At 43.9% G+C, this 18,830-nt stretch overlaps 1 protein-coding gene across 1 annotated transcript in view; it reads right to left on the bottom strand.

The window, feature by feature from the left end:
* The window catches only part of MED12L (mediator complex subunit 12L), a 262,912-nt gene that overhangs the window by 45,724 nt on the left and 198,358 nt on the right, over positions 1-18,830 (bottom strand). The window contains exons 21-26 of the mRNA XM_084847292.1: positions 14,308-14,535; positions 11,688-11,829; positions 9,953-10,073; positions 8,793-8,888; positions 8,038-8,151; positions 6,003-6,205 (exon numbers count right to left, since the gene is read on the bottom strand). Coding sequence (XP_084703418.1) covers positions 6,003-6,205; positions 8,038-8,151; positions 8,793-8,888; positions 9,953-10,073; positions 11,688-11,829; positions 14,308-14,535 — 904 coding nt within the window. The remainder of the gene's footprint in view (positions 1-6,002; positions 6,206-8,037; positions 8,152-8,792; positions 8,889-9,952; positions 10,074-11,687; positions 11,830-14,307; positions 14,536-18,830) is intronic.

The following is an 18,830-nucleotide window of genomic DNA, read 5'->3' as shown; positions in this document are numbered from 1 at the left end:
TTACTGATCCCTATCGCTGCTCTGAAACCCATATGTATATCTGACAGCTAACATTGGAGATCAGTGGAGGGAAGTGATAAGCATGGGGTGGATGGGAACTGAAAATGGCTGGTGGCTGCAGGAGAAGCCACTTTTCAGGCAAGTATAATTACTTTGGTAGTACATGAAGCAGCTTTTAACATCAAAAACAAAAGCATACACTAAGGAAGGCAAGCCTGGAAGTGGAGGATAAATTGACATTGACAAGAGGATGATATCAATATGCTGGGCTAAATAATGGACAGGGAGTCTTGCACCCCTGCACACTTGACTCTCCCCCCCCCCCAAATTTAAAAAGTTTGCACGCAGGCTGGTTCACATATGTGTGATCACTTGATCTTCAGTCCTCGATTACTCAGCCAAATATGTGAACTTCTGTCAGCCTGTACTGATAAATCTATGATGGCTCATTCACAGCTCGCAAGTCATTGACTGATTGATTGCACTTTTGGACTGCTCAATAACCAAAGTTCTTTGAGCAGTCTACAGGTAAATTCAAAACATAGAATACAAACAACAAACAATGATAAAAACAGCACATAATTAAACCAAGATAAAACCAGCAGCAAAGGCTAAAAACAACACAGCACATAAGACCAAAGTAACACCAGCAGCAAAATGAAATGGTGCTAAGATCTAAACACACAAAAAGTATTTATTAGAATGCATGGGAGAAGAAAAAGAGCTTCACCTGGTGCCAAAAAAAGGAGGATGTAGGTTCCAGACAAGGCATTCCACAGATGGGGTGCCACCACTGAAAAGGTCCTCTTTACTGTAGCCACCCACCTCACCTCACTTGGGGGTACCTGGAGGAAGGCTGCATGACCTTAGAGTTGAGGTAGGTAGATGTGGGAGGAGACACTCCTTCAGGCTCCTCTAACAGGCTCCTTGATGTCATAGTTGGTGAGCAATAAACAAGCTTACGTGAACTAGTCATGAGACTTTACCTACCAAGTCCTTCCTTCCTTCCTATCTCATATCACATCTTTTCCTCCAAGGAGCTCAAGGTAGTGTACATACCCTCAGCATTTTATCCTCACAACAAAGTTGATTAGACTAAGTAATAGCTCCAGTGGCTATTACTCCAGAGGCTCCAGTGTCAGTGGGGTGGTGAATCCACTCCAGGTTTCCATCAGAACCGGTCAGAACTCGAAAGGAGCGATCCAAGATGCTTCCATCAGCCTCCACTAATGCAGCAGGGCCTTGTGGTGTCATGGAGCTACCAACTCCATGACAAAACAAACAAAACAAACAAAACCTGACACCTAGGCAGGGCCTAGGGATAAGTGGTAAAAGACCAGAATGAGAGATACAAAGGCCCAGGAAAACAAAAAATAGTCCAGGAAATACAGGTACTTAAGGCGGGGCTGCCAGAGGCTGCTCGGGAAGGAGCCTGGGGAAGGAGGACCAGCCAGCAGCTGCACCGGGTGATCCTGAGCCTGAGCCTGCTTCTGCCCCCGCCCACAGGTACTTAAGGCGGGGCTGTCAGAGGCTGCTCGGGAAGGAGCTTGGGGAAGGAGGACCAGCCACTAGCTGCACCAGGTGGATCCTGAGCCTGAGCCTGCTTCTGCCCCCGCCCACAGGTACTTAAGGCGGGGCTGCCTGAGGCAGCGCCTCGGTGTGCGCCTCGGCGTCGCGCCAAGTGCGACGCTAAGTGCGCACTTAGCGTCGCACTTGGAGTCGCAAGATCTACCCACCTGCCTCTCCAGAGACACCAGCAGCCACAACACCAGCAGCAAATAGCAGCAGCAGCAGAGGGCAGCAGCTTTAAAGACCAGGGGAAGGGGCAAACGTGGACTATCTGCTCCTTCTTAGCTGCTGTTCTCTTTTATCTCTTTTATATTCTTTTAAACTGTTGTATATTTTATATCTTAATATTTTAATATGTGCCTGGGAGGACTATTGGACAACTCAGGGGGTGGGGGAGGTGCCACCATAACTGTGGTCACGGGCAGGGGGAGGTATGGCGTTGGGGGATTAACAGGCCAGCTGAGGAGAAGAGGGGCTAGACACCTTACAGCTGTCCCCTCTTCTGGTTCTTCCCCCAACCTGATCGTTCCTGGCAGCCTTACCAGTCTGCCCTCGGGTCTGGTGGTGCTGCTGCTGAATGCCAGGTCGGCCCAAAATAAGACCTCCCTCATCCATGATTTGATTGTGGATGAGGGGGCTGACCTGGCATGTATTACTGAGACCTGGGTGGGGGAACTGGGAGGGGTCACTCTCTCCCAGCTGTGCCCTCCTGGGTACTCGGTGCAGCACCAACACCGACTTGAGGGTCAGGGAGGGGGGGGTTGCCGTGGTCTATAGGAATTCAATCTCCCTCTCCAGGCTTCCTGCTCATTCGGGTGCAGATCTTGAGTGTCTGTACCTTGTGTTGGGTACCCGGGACAGATTAGGGATTCTGTTGGTGTACCGCCCACCCCGCTGCCCATCGGACTCCCTGCCTGAGCTGACGGAGGTGGTCTCGGACTTGGTGTTGAGGACCCCCAGGATGATGGTCCTGGGGGATCTCAACTTCCATGCCGAGGCCGCTGTATCCGGGGCGGCTCAGGACTTCATGGCCGCCATGACAACCATGGGGCTGTCCCAACATGTCATCGGCCCAACGCATATAAAAGGACACACGCTTGATCTGGTTTTCTCGACTGGGCAGGAGGATGGTGATCTGAAAGTAGAGGAATTAACATCTTTCCCTTTGTCCTGGTCAGATCACGTCCTGCTGAGGTTTAGACTTCTGGCGGCCTTTCCCCTCTGCAAGGGTGGGGGACCTATTAAAATGGTCCGCCCCCGGAGATTAATGGATTCCGATGGATTCCAGAGGGCTCTGGGGGATTTTCCTGCTGGTATGGCTGGTGCTCCTGTCGAAGCCCAGGTCGCTCTGTGGAATGCAGAGATGACTCGGGCGGTTGACACAATCGCGCCCAAGCGCCCTCTCCCTCTGAGCAGAGCCCGGCCAGCTCCTTGGTATACACCTGAGCTGAGGGCAATGAAGCAAGAGGGGAGACGGCTAGAACGCAGGTGGAGGAAAACTTGTGCCGAGTCTGACCGAACACAGGTAAGAGCCCACTATCGAGCCTACTCTGTGGCGGTGAGGGTGGCAAAGAGGCAGTTCTTTTCCACCAGCATTGCATCTTCTCAGTGTCGTCCGGCGGAGCTTTTCCGAGTGGTTCGCGGCCTGTTACATTCTGGGCCAGGGAGAGAGACGGTGGAACCCTCGGTAGCGCACTGTGACGAGTTTGCGCGGCACTTTGAGGATAAAGTCGCTCAGATTCGTCATGAATTGGACACCACCATTAATGCAGTTCCATTGGTAGAGGCGTTCAGAGCACCATCTGGTCCAGTTTTATTGGATGAGTTTCAGTTACTGAGGCCTGAGGATGCGGACAAGGTGCTTGGCCAAGTCCGATCGACCACTTGTGTGCTTGACCCTTGCCCTTCATGGCTTATTAAATCAAACAAGGAGGGGTTGTCCGGCTGGGTCCAGGAGGTTGTAAATTCCTCCTTGAGAGAGGGAGTGGTGCCTGCTGCTTTAAAAGAGGCAGTAATTAGACCACTCCTGAAAAAGCCTAACCTGGACCCAGAGGATGTTAACAATTATAGGCCAGTGGCCAACATCCCCTTCCTGGGCAAGGTGCTTGAGCGGGTGGTTGTAGGACAGCTCCAGGCACTCTTGAATGAAACGGATTATCTAGATCCATTTCAATCGGGCTTCAGGCCTGGTTTTGGAACGGAAACTGCCTTGGTCGCCCTGTGGGATGACCTCTGCCGGGAGAGGGACAGGGGGAGTGCGACCCTGTTGATTCTCCTGGACCTCTCAGCGGCTTTCGATACCATCGACCATGGTATCCTTCTGGATAGGTTGTCTGGGTTGGGAGTTGGAGGCACTGCACTACAGTGGTTCCGCTCCTACTTGGATGGCTGATTCCAGAAGGTGGTGCTGGGGGATTATTGCTCTGTGCCATGGCAATTGTGCCATGGGGTTCCACAGGGCTCTATTCTATCCCCCATGCTGTTTAACATCTACATGAAACCGCTGGGGGAGGTTATCCGGAGGTGTGGGCTGAGGTGCCATCAATATGCGGATGACACCCAGCTCTACCTCTCTTTCTCATCAAAACCAGGTGAGGCAGTGGCTGTTCTGAACCAGTGCCTGGGCACGGTAATGGACTGGATGAGGGCTAATAAACTGAAACTCAATCCAGACAAGACGGAGGTACTGTTAGTGGGTGGTTCGTCTGCCCGGCTAGGTGATATTCAACCTGTTCTGGAGGGGGTTGCAGTCCCCCTAAAGGATCAGGTTCGTAGTTTGGGGGTGCTCTTGGATCCAGAACTGTCACTTGAGGCACAGATGAACTCAGTGGCACGGAGCACTTTTTATCAGCTTAGGCTGGTATACCAACTACGCCCTTATCTGGACAGAGATAGCCTAGCTACAGTTATCCATGCTCTGATAACTTCTCGTCTGGATTACTGCAATGCATTATACGTGGGGCTGCCTTTGAAAACGGTCCGGAAACTTCAGCTGGTCCAAAATAGGGCAGCAAGATTGTTAACAGGGACTGGCCTGCGAGCTCATATTACGCCAGTACTTTTCCAGCTGCACTGGCTGCCAGTCCATTTCCGGGCCCAATTCAAAGTGCTGGTGTTAACATTCAAAGCCCTTAACAGCTTGGGGCCAGGTTACCTGAAGGATCACCTCCTCCCATATGTGCCTGCCCGGACCTTAAGATCATCATCAGCGGCCCTTCTCCGTGAGCCCCTGACAAAGGAAGTGAGGCGGGTGGCTACTAGGAGGAGGGCTTTTTCTGTTGTGGCACCCCGGCTCTGGAATGAGCTCCCTAGTGAGGTTCGCCTGGCGCCTACATTGTACTCCTTTCGGCGCCAGGTGAAGACCTTTTTATTTTCCCAGGCATTTTAGCTTTCTAAATTTTTATCTTTGCTGTTTTAAATCTGTATTTTAAACTCCTGTACTGCTGCTAGGTTTTATTGTGGTTGTATTGTTATATTGTGGTTTTAATGTTCTATATATTTTAAATTGTTTTATTGTGTGTTGTTTGGTTTTAGTTTTTGTGAACCGCCCAGAGAGCTTTGGCTATTGGGCGGTATAGAAATGAAATAAATAAATTAATAAATAAGTAAGTAACTGCCCCAAATTCACCCAGTGTCAGGATGGAACCCAGGTCCCTGGTTTGGTTCAGATTCTGAGTCAGATTCGGAAGGCAGAGCTAGAAGAAGTCCAGTCGAGACAAAGAGTGGGGGAGGAATTTCCCCAAGACTCTCCAGGAGTCAGGGATGACTCTTCCGAGGATCTTATCAAACAGGAGGCCAAGGTTCAGAGACCATCTCTCCCTCCACCCACCCGGCCCTCTGTGGGAACTCAGCCTTTGTTGGAGAGGGAGAGAGCACCAGAATTGACAGATTCCAGAGTCTGGTGTAGGGTTAAGCGGGCGGAGTTGAGGGAAGGTGGGTGGTGGTTCGCCTACTTGGCTGCATGTCAGAGGTTGGATCAGGAGGACTCTTCTTGAAGGAGGAGCCCAGTAAAAGCCTGTCCAGCATGATGGGAAACCATTCATTTAGTAGATAGGCAGCTGCCTTGCTTTGTTTAGCTAATTAGGCTTAGCGGACAGCTCTCAGATTTCACAGACGCTACAGGTGTGAAGACATGTTTTGACTGAATAAAGACTTTGTGGATTGCACAGTGAGCCTCTGTTGCCTCACTACTCAGTGGGAGGGCTTGGAACTTTGACACCCAGTAGAGTTCATGGTTGAGGGGGGATTTGAACCCAGGTTCAAGACCTAGTTCAACGCTCTAACCACTGCATTGCACTTTGCTCTGCTTAGCCTTACATGAGTGCACTTGCACCTTGGAGAGCTTCAGAATCCCTGGAATATGGTGACAACATTGTCTCTGGAAAAATAAATCCTCATACACATAAATAAATGAAAACAAAAAGTTACATCACCTGCTGGCATATACTTCTTAGCACATATCTAGCATATTCACTGAGATTAGCAGTTTCTATGGAGATAGGTTTTCCACACGCTTTCAAAGAATGTGAGGCCGCATCCCATATCTCATCATCATTAAGACCACCTAGTAGTCTTCGCACTGAATAGTCTGACTTTCTCAAGGAGGGGATGCAGTTGCTTCCAATTTCAGCATCACCTAAAAGAAGAAGTGGCACAAAGATGAAAGGTTTACTACTCTTTTAATATCATTTGGCTTTTGGCTGAATACTCTCTTAGTTTATTTTTGTTTAATGCCATTCCAGTTGTTCACTGCCATTCCCAGAAATTGTTTTAATGTTGTTGGTTTATTACTTCATTACTGGGCGGGGTGGGGGATGACTGTTGTTTCTCAGATTAATGGGTATGATATAAGTTCCTCAAGTATTGTATGATATTTTCTGATTTGTTAGCCACCTTGAATTCCTAACGAAAGTTTGTTTAGGGTGCAATCCTATCAATTGCACCGTTGGTGATCGGAAGCCCCCAGACTCAGAAGCTTCCAATCATCCAATGCAGGGCAAGAGAAGCAGCAGAGACGATCTCCTTCCTGTCTCCTGCCCTGCATTTTTCACTAGACAAGCTTTTTTTGGCACATAGAGGGGCAGGGAAAGAGACTGGAGATGCCTCAGGATAGCTTATATCCTGGCCTCTCCAGTCTCCTTCCCTCCCACTAAAATAACCCCTTTCCCCCCTCTCCAAGGTCACTTTTCCAACCTCAGAGAGGTAGCCAGCATGGTTCTTTCCACGCAGGCTGTGCTGGGACAGGAGAGGGGGCTTGGATCTCCAACTCCCCCTTCTGAGGTTGGAGTGCTGTCTCCAACCTTGGAGGGAGGAATTCCCAGTATTCTATGGCCCCTCAGACAATATCTAGGGGCCATAGGATTGCTCCCTCCATTAATATTTAAAAGGGGGGTTAATGAATTAAAACAAAATAAAATATCAGAAACCTGAAGTTATGTATTTTAGCAAGCAAACAAGCTGAAGTTGTATTCATATACATAATGAAAACTTTCTCAACCTGGTACTCTCTAGATGTGTTCCACTACAATTTCCATCATTCCCAGCCATTGGTCATGCTGGCTAGAAATAATGGGAGTTGCAGTCTAACACAACTGCAGGGGGTCAGGTTAGGGCAGATGGCCATACTGGGTAGCATGTAATAAAGAAATACTGAATATTAAGAATATTTCTTTAAAAATATCTCATATGCTATTTGAATGTATGATTAATATTGGAGAAATTGGAAGTTAAAATGTGACTATATACAAATGTTTTCAGTCACTTCAATCTACATTCCATAGAAAAATTCCCCAAGATATAATTTACTAGGTTTTAGGCTGCGATCCTATACACCAGGGGAGCTGAACCCTATTCAGCTCAAGGGCTGCATTCCATTTTGGAGAAGCTGTCGGGGGGGGGGGGGGGCACAATTCAGTGGTTGGTGGGGCCAAAGGCAAAAGAAGAGAAGCTGAAATACCAAAGGTACCAGCATATTTTAGCCTAAAGGCAGTAACTAAGCCTTAGGAGAGACATTTGAACCTTTTAGACTATGGGGGGGGAACTACACAAATGCTGTTGTTGTTGTTCAGTCCTTAAGTCATGTCCGACTCTTCGTGACCCCATGGACCATAGCACACCAGGCCTTCCTGTCCTCTGCTCTCTCCCAGAGTGTGCTCAAATTCATATTCATTGCATCGGTGATCTCAGTACGAATCCAAGGCAAACCATTCAAACCACACAAATGCTGGGAAACCACCAAATGATTGGTGGTCAGGGAAAAGGGGGTGAGGCCATCTGGGGCACCACAGAGGGCTGGATCGGGATCCCAGGCAGGCTGGATTTGATCCCGGGGCCTACAGTTCTGCACCCCTGCTATATACACTTACCTAGGAGTAAGCCCGCTGGACTCAATGTGGCTTACTTCTATGTAGACATGAATAGGATTGCACTGATAATCATGTAATAAAGAACTTTAAAGTATGATCTTACCAAGCATCAGAATTGCTTTCAGAACAGCAAACACAGCTCCCACTTCTATGCTGTTGTGAGCAGCAGTTAACAGGCGACGGTCACAAGACGACCGAATTCCTGGGAAAGATTTCCCTAAAAAAACAAGAACAAGCAACATTACTCTTTAGATGGGAGCCTCTCAGAGCCATCTCTCGCTACACAGTTCTGAGCTGGGTCACAGCTCCAGGCCTCATCCTCTGTCACTCCCTGGCTGTGGACTTGCTGCTGGATAATGTCATGTGAGGGCAGAAGGCTGCTGTTCTCTCCTCCACTGTCTTTGCGGGATAGTCCTTTTTACAATCACCCAATCTTCTTTTTCTCCTTCCCTCAAATCTTCAGTTCTCCCTCTCTGAATTTATTCAACCAACTCCCCGCAGAATCTCCTCAGAATTCTCTCACCATCTCTTCAGAAAGACCCTTCAGTTCCTTATGGGAGCTCCTAAGGGCCAAAACAAAAAGCTGTGTTGCAGGTATTGTGAAAAGGGCTACTCTTCAAAGTATTGCATAGGAAAGAAGCAGGGACATGCTAAGTATTTTACATTCACCTGTTTTTACCATAACATATGAGGCAGCCCTCTGAGAACAGCTATTTAGAGCTGTAAAGTTGTGCCTCACAAGTTTACACAAAAATGGCCTTCCTATCCTTTGCCAAGGAATCAGCATTATCCAATTCTTCTGAGGATTCAAAACTGAAACACAGAGATAAAACAAGGAAATGGAAGTGGCATACTTACCAGTTGGCAGCAGGGAAACCTCAGGTGTTCGAAAGAGGTGCAATAGTAGTCTGCATGTCATCCTTGCCCCAGGTTCAGCATCTGGATCTCCACAGGCTGTGGAAAAGAGATGTTAGCATAGAATAATGAAATTTCATTCTCAATATTTCAACTGATTGTAGTACTTGTTTGGCTGTCCTTGGACTCATTTGTAACGTTTTTGACAAGCAAAAATAGAAGGCAATATTCTAAACAGCAATGTTGAGAAAATTCTTTGTGAAGCCAATGCTGTGCAAAATAATCAATTGTTGGACATTTTCTTTCCTAAAAAAATATTTTTTAGTCAATCCTACTTTGATATCTAATTTAGCAATATTTTATTTGAAACTAAAAATATATATTGTTATTCATTAATTTGTTTCATTTTTAAAAAGAAATATGAAATGAGAAATATGAAAAATATTATCATGGGAAAGGAAAGATCTGCAGAAACAAGTGAAGAGTGTTGGGAGAAGAAAAACCAAGAAAAGCTTATGTGTAGCACAAAATAGAGTTACTTCTGGGAAAGGAAACACAAGAATGTAGCAGAAAAAAATAGGGAAAGACAAGTATGGATTTGTGTCAGACTTTAAGGCAAGTCTGGCAAGCATACATAATGCTTGCAATAATGCAGAGGTTGAGAGATGATATGAATGCAACAATTTTCAAAAACACAGTAACATAGTGCTATTAGGCTGTGGGAAGATGAGTACAACTAACAACTTTGCAACATGCTGGCAGGAAATCAAAAGCAGGAGAGTTTATGTTTGTGGGGAGACAACACAAACTACTCATAGAAAAGACATGCACGAGTAAAAAAATAAATCCAAAAAAGGATAAGTTGGCCTCTGCCTTGATTTCTGGCATGTGGATAATCTACTATGGCATCAATAGCAAGAAATGGCTACTTTACAAAAGAAACACATTACAAGATAATTGTAGCATTACTTGCCTGCCCTAAGTCTTTCCCCAAGAAACTCACATTATATTAATAATATGTCTAGAATGTGTCTAGAGCGCTCCGACTCTACTTTAAACTTTTTTAAAAAAAAATCTAGAAAATGGTTTCAGTGGGTTTACAAGGAAACCTTTTCAATTTGAAAGAACAAAGTGAGGTTGTCCTGGCATCATTGTCAACTCACCTGCTGTAAGTAAAGAAGGAAGTGCGACATGCTGAACGACATCCTCAAGGAAGAAACACTGCCGGGCTATGAGTATTGCAACAAAGGTGGCCAACGAATCGTGGAATGACAGGTCACTCACCTTAAAGGAAAAAGAGCAGCAGCATTTTTGCTTCAAAACCATTTGACTGCATAGAAACATGGCAAGATTATACTTTAGATGAATGGACCAAATAATATGATTGACGTAATATATCATGCACCAGACAGATGCTTTTACTTTTTGTACATCTTTCATATAAATCAGAAATGAATTCCCACGGCTGTGGGAAGAGTTAGTTCTAATTAATGTTTGTGTGAGAGAAAGAGTGAGTGAGTAGGAAAGAGGGAAAGAGATGTAAGGTCAGGGGTTTTGTTTTGACATAATGACAAACCATAATCTGGAACTATGTGAGCCTTGGGTGCGCACATGCTTTCCTCCTCTCATGTCCTCTTCCATAGAAAGCTGCCTTACATGGAATCAAACCAGTGGTCCAGCTAGCTCAGTACTGTCTACACTGACTGGAAACAGCTCTCCCAGCTTTCAGAAATCTTTCCCTGCCCTACTTGGAGATGCCAGAAATTGAACCTGGGACCCTTGGCATGTGCTCTACCATGTGCTACAGCCTTTCCCACTTCTGCAGAAAGCCATATTGTTACATCTTACCTAGCAAACTATAGCCTATCCTTGCCTTCCAAACCAAAATTGCAAACCACAGTTTGCTGAATTGAACAATGAACTATAGTTTGCAATGAAAGAAATGGAACTGAACCAACAAGGGTAGTTTTAACACACACCTCACCCTGCTTCGTCGGTACTATTTTATACTTCCTTCACTGTGTGATCACAGCCAGTCAGGGATCTGCAAGGGTGGTGGCATCACATGGCTATTTAGCAAAACCAGATTAGGCCATGTGGTGATGGCCCAGAGGGCAAATGTAGCAGTGTTGACCTCACTTCAGGGGAGGGGAAGGGAACATGTCCCAATAGCCCAAGAAACCACAGCATAACATGGCAAGACAGGAAGAATCAATCCAGCTGCCACTGCAATGGGGTTCTTTTGCTGCACAGAAGCAGCATTGATACAGCACATTATATCAAGATAGGGAACCATTTTGGTGCATTTTACATTCACCCATTATGTCCTTTTTATTTTTGTATTTATTTGTTGTTGAAAGCATTTATTAGCTGCTCTTCAGCCTTGGATCTTAGAATGACATACATTAGTGACTTTGTGTATTAACTGAGGGTATGAAATAATTTATGAGCTTTCTACAGGAGCAGTAGTGTATGTGACACTAGTTACACTCACCATTAGTGTAGAGGAAAGTCAAAGGTGAATGTCAAACCTCTGATTTCAAACAGTAAAATTCCTCCGATTCTATTCTATGTCTCTTTCAATCATCCAAGGCCTAGAGTATTGCAGCCATGGTATCTAGCAGACATTCTATTATCTCTATCAATCTCTGATTGGGCATGGGGGAAAATAGAAGGTAAATAAAAAGTAAAACTCTGTGCTGTTTGTAACTGAGTAGAAGCCAAATATTCAAAGATTTTTCTGTCTTTCTTGTCATTGCTTTTACTTTACTGCAAAATAAAATGCTATTTCATTATCTACAATGCAAAAAAAAAGGCTTGTTTACTTGATAGTTCTAAATGACCTATCATAGTAAATATATAGGTGATAATGTTTTAAACAGCATTTTCTGCACTTACATCCACACTGCAGAGGAGGTCATTAAATCCCCAGACATGATTTGAAGAGCAGCAAAGAGCTTTCAAGACCCCTAGCCATTCTGAGCTTAGCACTGTGCAGCAAGCAGTTAACTCTGCACACAAGTTGGCAATGTCGTTAATTCTAGAAGACAACAGAAAACAAAAATGTATGCTATTTGAATAATAATCATTAACAAGAAAAATAATAATGTCATAGCAGTCATATGTTTGCTGTGCTCAATAACCTGGTGGTCTGCAACTGATAAGTCAGGAGGACTCACAACACAAGTGGCACCTGACTTTTTCTTTTCATTTGGATTTTTTTAAGAGCTGAAAGTGTGCGTGAGAGAGAAGAGAAGAGAAAAAGCATATACAATTAAAAAAAGGTGGGTCCCATGTTGAGGTTAAAAACACAATCCCAGGTCTGAAACTGCTGAAGGCTTTAAAACAGATGTATGCATCCAAGAATTCATTTTTCTGCTATATATTTTCAATTCATTCTAAACATGAAGTCCAAGATATGCAATGAATCTGTTCTGGGCATAAGTTGTAAAAATATATATCTAAAATATATACCAAATATCAAACTTAAGTGGATGCCCACAATTTCCAGAGCTAAATGTGTAGTTATACTGTCTGGAAACAGATGATGGGTGCATTTCTGGAAAACAACAGATGAACAACTCAAATGCAGTATGTTACACCACCACACTTTGAGGAAGGTACATATCCCGCAAGTGAAAATGCAGCTATTAATGACTGTCATACATCTGTTTCTGCGGACTATGACTGAGCCTGTTTTTATGGTGATGAACCTTAGAGGCTTTTACAGCTTTACACAGACTAGGTTGCTTTAGACATGTTTTCCCTACAAGGAGAAACATGTGTAGGAAAAAGCCATTTTCTGTGTAGGAAAAAGCCATGATATGACACAGTTATAGAGATGGTGCCAAAATTCAGAATTTGTAGGGAGGAGTGTTAGAACACGAACTGTTATTATAAGCAGAGCCCAAACCCCTTCTGAAGTTTGAGCCAGACTCATAATGGCTCTCTCTGGTGCCAATAGTTAGTTCTACAAAACCACCGTCCCTACCATGGGCTTTTCCTCTTTCCCAAATCTCATCTCGACAAGGTGTACAAGATGGAGTACAGAAATGCCCCAGGAACCTAGACATCTCTTAAGCAGAGAGAAATTCAGAACGGTATTGCCCTGCCTCCTGGCAGAATGGACACTCCTGAGCATGCTCAGAAGTAGGGATGGGGGCAGGATTCATTTGGGGCATGTCTACACCAGCCTAAAATACTGCATTTAAAATGGGGCTTTCTGCTTCCATTTGAAATGCAGGATCACAACAACTCCCTTTTTCATGTGCTTCCTTTTCCCCCACCCCCTTCCCCCTCCTTCTCCCTGTAGCTGAATCTTCCATTGATCTCACTCTTCTTCTTGCTGCTTTTCCTCTTTTCACGGAGGAAACTGAAGTGGAACACAACAGGGTAATTTGATAGCTCATTATCTGTGATCTATTTAAAAATGGAACAAAGGGCATTTAGTGCAGGAGATGCCTTGAATGATCATGGCATCATGTAAAGAGCCCGCAAACTTCCGAGAAGGATAAAAGCTGAGTGTGAAGGAGCCCTTGGTTTGCGAACTAATGAACCAACCTAACCTGTACTTCCTGAAGTAATATGCAAATGAAAACACAATTATCCTTCAGTTTTCAGACTTCCCTGAATATTATGATACAGTTCTCCAATCAAAAAATGCAGACATTATGGAAAACTTCCCACAAAAATGCAGACATTAGAAGAAATGTACGCATTTTTGTACCCATTTCTCCTAATGAATGCATTTGAGAAATGCATACATTGGGAGAAAGCTATAAAAACGTGTATGAATTTTCATGCAGATTGTTTAGCCCAAAATTTGCAAATTGATGCAGGAATGGAAACAAACTTGTGTTTCAAATAGTTCAAAAGTTGTAGAAACCAGAACAGACCAATTCATCCATCCCTACTCAGAAGTGCAGCTTGTTCTCAAAAGATAAGCATTCTGGAACCGCTGAAGCCCTCCACACCAGCTCTCCTTCACAGGACAAGTTTAGAGTCAGGGGGATATAGCTAGAGGTGAGCTACCCCAGGCTTGTTTGATCTCTCTTGGAAAAATCTCAGAAAGACCCTGAACCTTTCCAAAGAAAGCTCAGTAAAAATGAAATTAATTGTGGGACAAGCTTGGAGAAGTTCAGCCATCAGTTCACAATCCTGCATGGATCAGGCTTATGGGAGGTGTTCAAATCTGCGTAGTCATAACAAAGGAATACACTCATCATGCACTTCCTAGATGACTTTAGATACACACTGCTTCCGAGAGGGAGATAATAGGGAAAATAGCACATATGAAGTAGCTCTTGTATATATTCAGCATGATCCAATCTGCCTGAAAGAGAGGGGGCAGCGGGACTGATTAAAACAAGGCAGCATTTAAAGAGCAATAAAAAAGAAATCCGTCATTACAGATAAGAATGAGAAGTGCAAAAAGGTGAAGAGGGGAGAGGGAAGGAAGAAAAAGATGAAACTGAAAATGCATGCTCAACTGATTTTGGTTTTACCAATATCACCTTACCTGCCTGCATCTTGATGGCCCATGCACACATTCATTAGTGCATTGCACACAAAGCTATAGCGACTAGGTGCATTGTCACTCAAGATCTTTCCCAACATTGAATAGTTGAGGCTGTGAATGGAGGGATTCTCAATAAAATCCAACATGAATTCTGGATCCCATAACAAGTTGGAATTCGAGGGCTGCATATTGTTATAGATAGTTTGCTTTACTTTTGAACAGGCACTACTAAATACAAAAGGAAAGGAAGGAGAAGGAAGGATTAGGGGGGGAAAGATACCAGTACTTTGACATCTGAAATATTTATATAAACTACATGGTTACCAAATTGTTTGTATTATTCAGCTTGCTAAGCACAGTAACTGAGCTAGTTTTCAGAATTAAGCAGCTGAATACACTGTCCAAAGGAGTAAGATGTGTGTCTTGATGGGACGGGGGACTGAAGCCTAATTGGGAAGTCAGCAATACAACTTCAAAATTGTGGTGTAGTGGTTAGACTGTTGGACTAGGATTCAGGAGACCCGGGTTCAAGTCCCCACTCGGCCATGAAGCTCACTGGGTGACTTTGGGCCAGTCTCTGACTCAGCCTAACCTACCACACATGGTTGTGAGGATAAAATGGAGAGGAGGAGGTTCATAGTCCAGGGGCATACTCTGAAGGCACATGAGGCAGCCACCTTGCTGAAGCTAAGCAGTTCTGGGTCTGGTCAGTGCTTGGATGGGAGACTACATGTAGCCACCTTGAGTTCCATGATGGAAGAAAGGTGGGATATAAATGTAATAATAAATAAAAATCATGTACACCACCTTGGGTTCCTTGGAGGAAAGGCATAATACAAATCTAACAAACAAACAACATTTGGACACCATTTATTTATTTTATATATTTATAGGCCGCCTTTCAGGGCAGAAGCCCTCCTACAGCAGCATACAACAATAAAATGCGTATAATTCATAATAAAAAACTGATACAGTAATAAAAGCAGCAAAAATTCAACAAAGCAACAAACATCAGCAAAACTGCAAAAGACAGAGCCTACAGCATAATTGCAGCTATAACCTAGTCTGAGTAACAAAATCAGATGAAGGTCAGAATTAAGAAATAAGTATTCAGGGCCTTCTTAAAAACCTACAGTGATGGAGCCTGGCACATCCCTGATGGCAACTTATTCCAGAGGTGTGGGGCCACTGCAGAAAAAGGCCATCTCTTATGTTTGTTTGTTTTGTTCAGTCGTTCAGTCGTGTCCGACTCTTCGTGACCCCATGGACCATAGCACGCCAGGCCTTCCTGTCCTGCGCTCTCTGCCGGAGCGTGCTCAAGTTCATATTCATTGCATCCGTGATGCTATCTAGCCATCTCATCCTCTGCCGTCCCCTTCTCCTTTTGCCTTCAGTCTTTCCCAGCATCAGGGTCTTTTCCAGGGAGTTTTCTCTTCGCATCTCTTATATATCTCTTATGTACTCACCACCTAACTACCTTCACAGGTCAGCAAGTCTGAAGGGCCTCTCTTGCTGACCTTAAAGTGCGGACAGGCTGATAAGGGTGAACACGGTCCTTCAAATAATTTGGTCCCAAACCATTTAATGCTTTAAAGGTCAAAAGCAGCACTTTCAATTGAGCTCAGAAACACACTGGTAACCAATGCAGCTGGTGCAGTATAATTATTATATGATCTAATTGCTTTACCCCCACCAACTCTCGGGTGGCACCAGCTGAAGTTTCTGGACCATCTTCAAAGGCAGCCCCACATACAGTGAATTACAGTAGTCCAGCCTAGATGTCATTAGTGCATGGATAACTGAAGCAAGGTCCATCCTCTCCAGCTAGGGCCACAGCTGGCATACCAGCCTAAACTGGTAAAACACACTCCTGGACACTGCAGCCATGTGGGCTTCAGGTTAGTGCAGAGTCCAGGAGGACTCTCAGATTACACACTTGATCTTTTAGGGGGAATGTAACCTCATCTAAAACCAGCTGTAAACCTCCATCCAGAAGAGCTGGTTTCCCAACCCACAATACTTCTGTTTTGTCTGGATTAAGTTTCACCCTCATCCATCCCAAAACAGCCTCCAGACACTGGTTCAAGAGTTCCACAGCCTCCCTGGAATGTGTCTATGGAAACAAGAGATAGAGCTGAGTATCATCCACATACTGATGACACTTAGCACAAACCTCCAGATGACTTCCCCTGGCTGTTTCATGTAGATAAGTGTGGGGGACAAGATAGAGCCTTACAGCACCCCACAGGCTAATGGCCATCGGGTGGAGCAGAAGTCCCCCAGCACCACCTTCTGAGACCACTCTTCCAGAAAGGAACATAACTGTGTTAACACTGTGCCTCCTAAGCCCAACCCAGATAAACATCCCAGGATGCCATGGTCAATGGTATCGAAAGCCACTGAGAGATCCAGAAGAACCAAGAAGGTGGCACTTCCCCCAACCATCCCCTGGAGTAAGTCATCAGCCAGGGTAACCTGGGATCTCTTGTCGGTGAATTATATGACTAGTATCAAAGAGAAATTGGATGCTATGGCCATTAACTGTACATCCCAATGGAGAAGAGAAGGAAGGGAGGTCTTAAATTACCATTCCTTCTTCGGGCCTCTCAGAGCCTTTAAAGGGTCCTGATTTTTTCTTGCAGTAATTAACAGCTGACAGTTCTACAAACATACTTTGTCAAGTGTTTATTCAAAAGCCTGAAAGCAGAAGGGTAATTGAGAGTGCATCCAGTTTGGGATTACACTAATCTCATGTTCATAAACATATATCGATGCTCTTCTACATTCTGCAACACATTTTGTGAGCAGAAGCAGGCAGAGGCAGAGTTCCTGTGATTCTAAAACTTTAAGGCTATGCCACTGAAGCTTGAATTAGAACAGCAATCCAGTACTGGCACAACACTACAAAAGGATTCTATAACAGAACTGACACAAAAACACCCATCACCACTGACAAGAAGAAACACCCAAATCCAATGACACTACTGTCTTCTATATGCCCACTGCCTTTCAAGGCCATCGCTGACAGCAGGGTAGAACAACCTGTTTCAGATGGTTCCACTGAGGACAAGGGAGATAGATGAAGGCAGGAATTGTGGTGCAGCAACACGTTTAAGGGTGTTCTCCCTAGTGGGAGCAGGAACATCTGAGCTCCACTTCAGAGAACAAAATACCTTGTACTAACACTGATGACTTTACCTTTGAGGTTAATGTAACTGCTATGACAGAACTGGTAAGGGTCTGTTGTGCTCTGCAGAAAAGCCAGTACTGTCACATACAGACAATGGTCAAAGGTTCTATGTGAAACATACTAATTCACTCCTACCCTGCAAAGCCCAGCTCATGCTTTCTCAATACATGTAAGCTTTTGTGAAATATTTCTAAATTTCCTTTAGGACAATGTTTATACTGGAAGATTTTAAGTTTTGTAGAAGTACTTTTTTTTTTAAGGTACCTTTAAAAAGCAACAAGAACTACTTGATCACATGGGGCTTTTCATATGATCAGAAGCTCTGAGAAATTTAGATGATGTAAGTCATTTAGAAAATGAGACAGTTAATTTTTTTTTTTAAGGGAAGATGACAAAACCTAAATAGGAAGTTACAAGCTTTTTACATGACAACTGCATGGGACTATACAGGGAAATGCTAAAAGCTTGAAGTAAAATCAAGGTAAGAATCAAACTTCAAAAACATTTTATTAGATTATAGCATGGTGCACTTTAAAACATTATGTATTTAATGTTTTTACTCTGTGTGGAATGTTGTAGGATTATTAGAAAAGCTAACCGCTGTAATATAGCAGAGACAATGAATGTGCTCACTTCTGCTTACTACCATTTGCTCACCAGAGATAATGTGGGTTTTTTAATTTGCTGACAGGAAATTTAAAGTTGCAGATCTCCAAAGCAGTGAAGCCAAAATTCTTAAAAGTCAATAAAAGTCAAACCCTCTAGACAAATTACTTCTATCTAAGGACGTTTGATTAACAGCTTTTTTGTTTGAACTGTAAGGATGAATTCTATTTTGAGTAGAGTATTAGAGTACATAGCAGATACAGCAAGGCAAAAAAAGTAAACAGCTTAACTTATTTCATGCCTTTATTTTACTAAATATATTATTTTATATATGGAATGCCAAGATATCGATGCTAGGATCTCTACCCATTTAAGTAGATATTCCTAGGCACCCTACCTAAACTGACAAAAAATAGAAATAGTTCAAGAAAAAATACTTCAGGGACTGAGTTCAGTCACGTGACATAATTTTGAACTTTAAAAGCATGTCTTACAATACATCTTACAATTTGGGTTTCTAGGGAGAGACTGGGGAAATGTGTCTAAAAATATTTTTGCAAATATTTAATATTTCAAATATTTAAATATAGTTAGTTTCGGTGGGAGGGACACAGATCTCTCATTTTCTAGTTCAAACTAAGAGTATAACAGTGACAGTGTACATTTTACTATGTATTGGCCCCGTTTGAACAAAGCCGTCTTTAAGGGTAGAACTCTTAAAGTTTAT

This window comes from Heloderma suspectum, chromosome 3, assembly GCF_057233095.1.
Source record: "Heloderma suspectum isolate Gila_16-S chromosome 3, 16-S_ref, whole genome shotgun sequence".
Taxonomy (NCBI): Eukaryota; Metazoa; Chordata; class Lepidosauria; order Squamata; family Helodermatidae; genus Heloderma; species Heloderma suspectum.
This window is presented reverse-complemented; position numbering and strand designations above follow the sequence as displayed.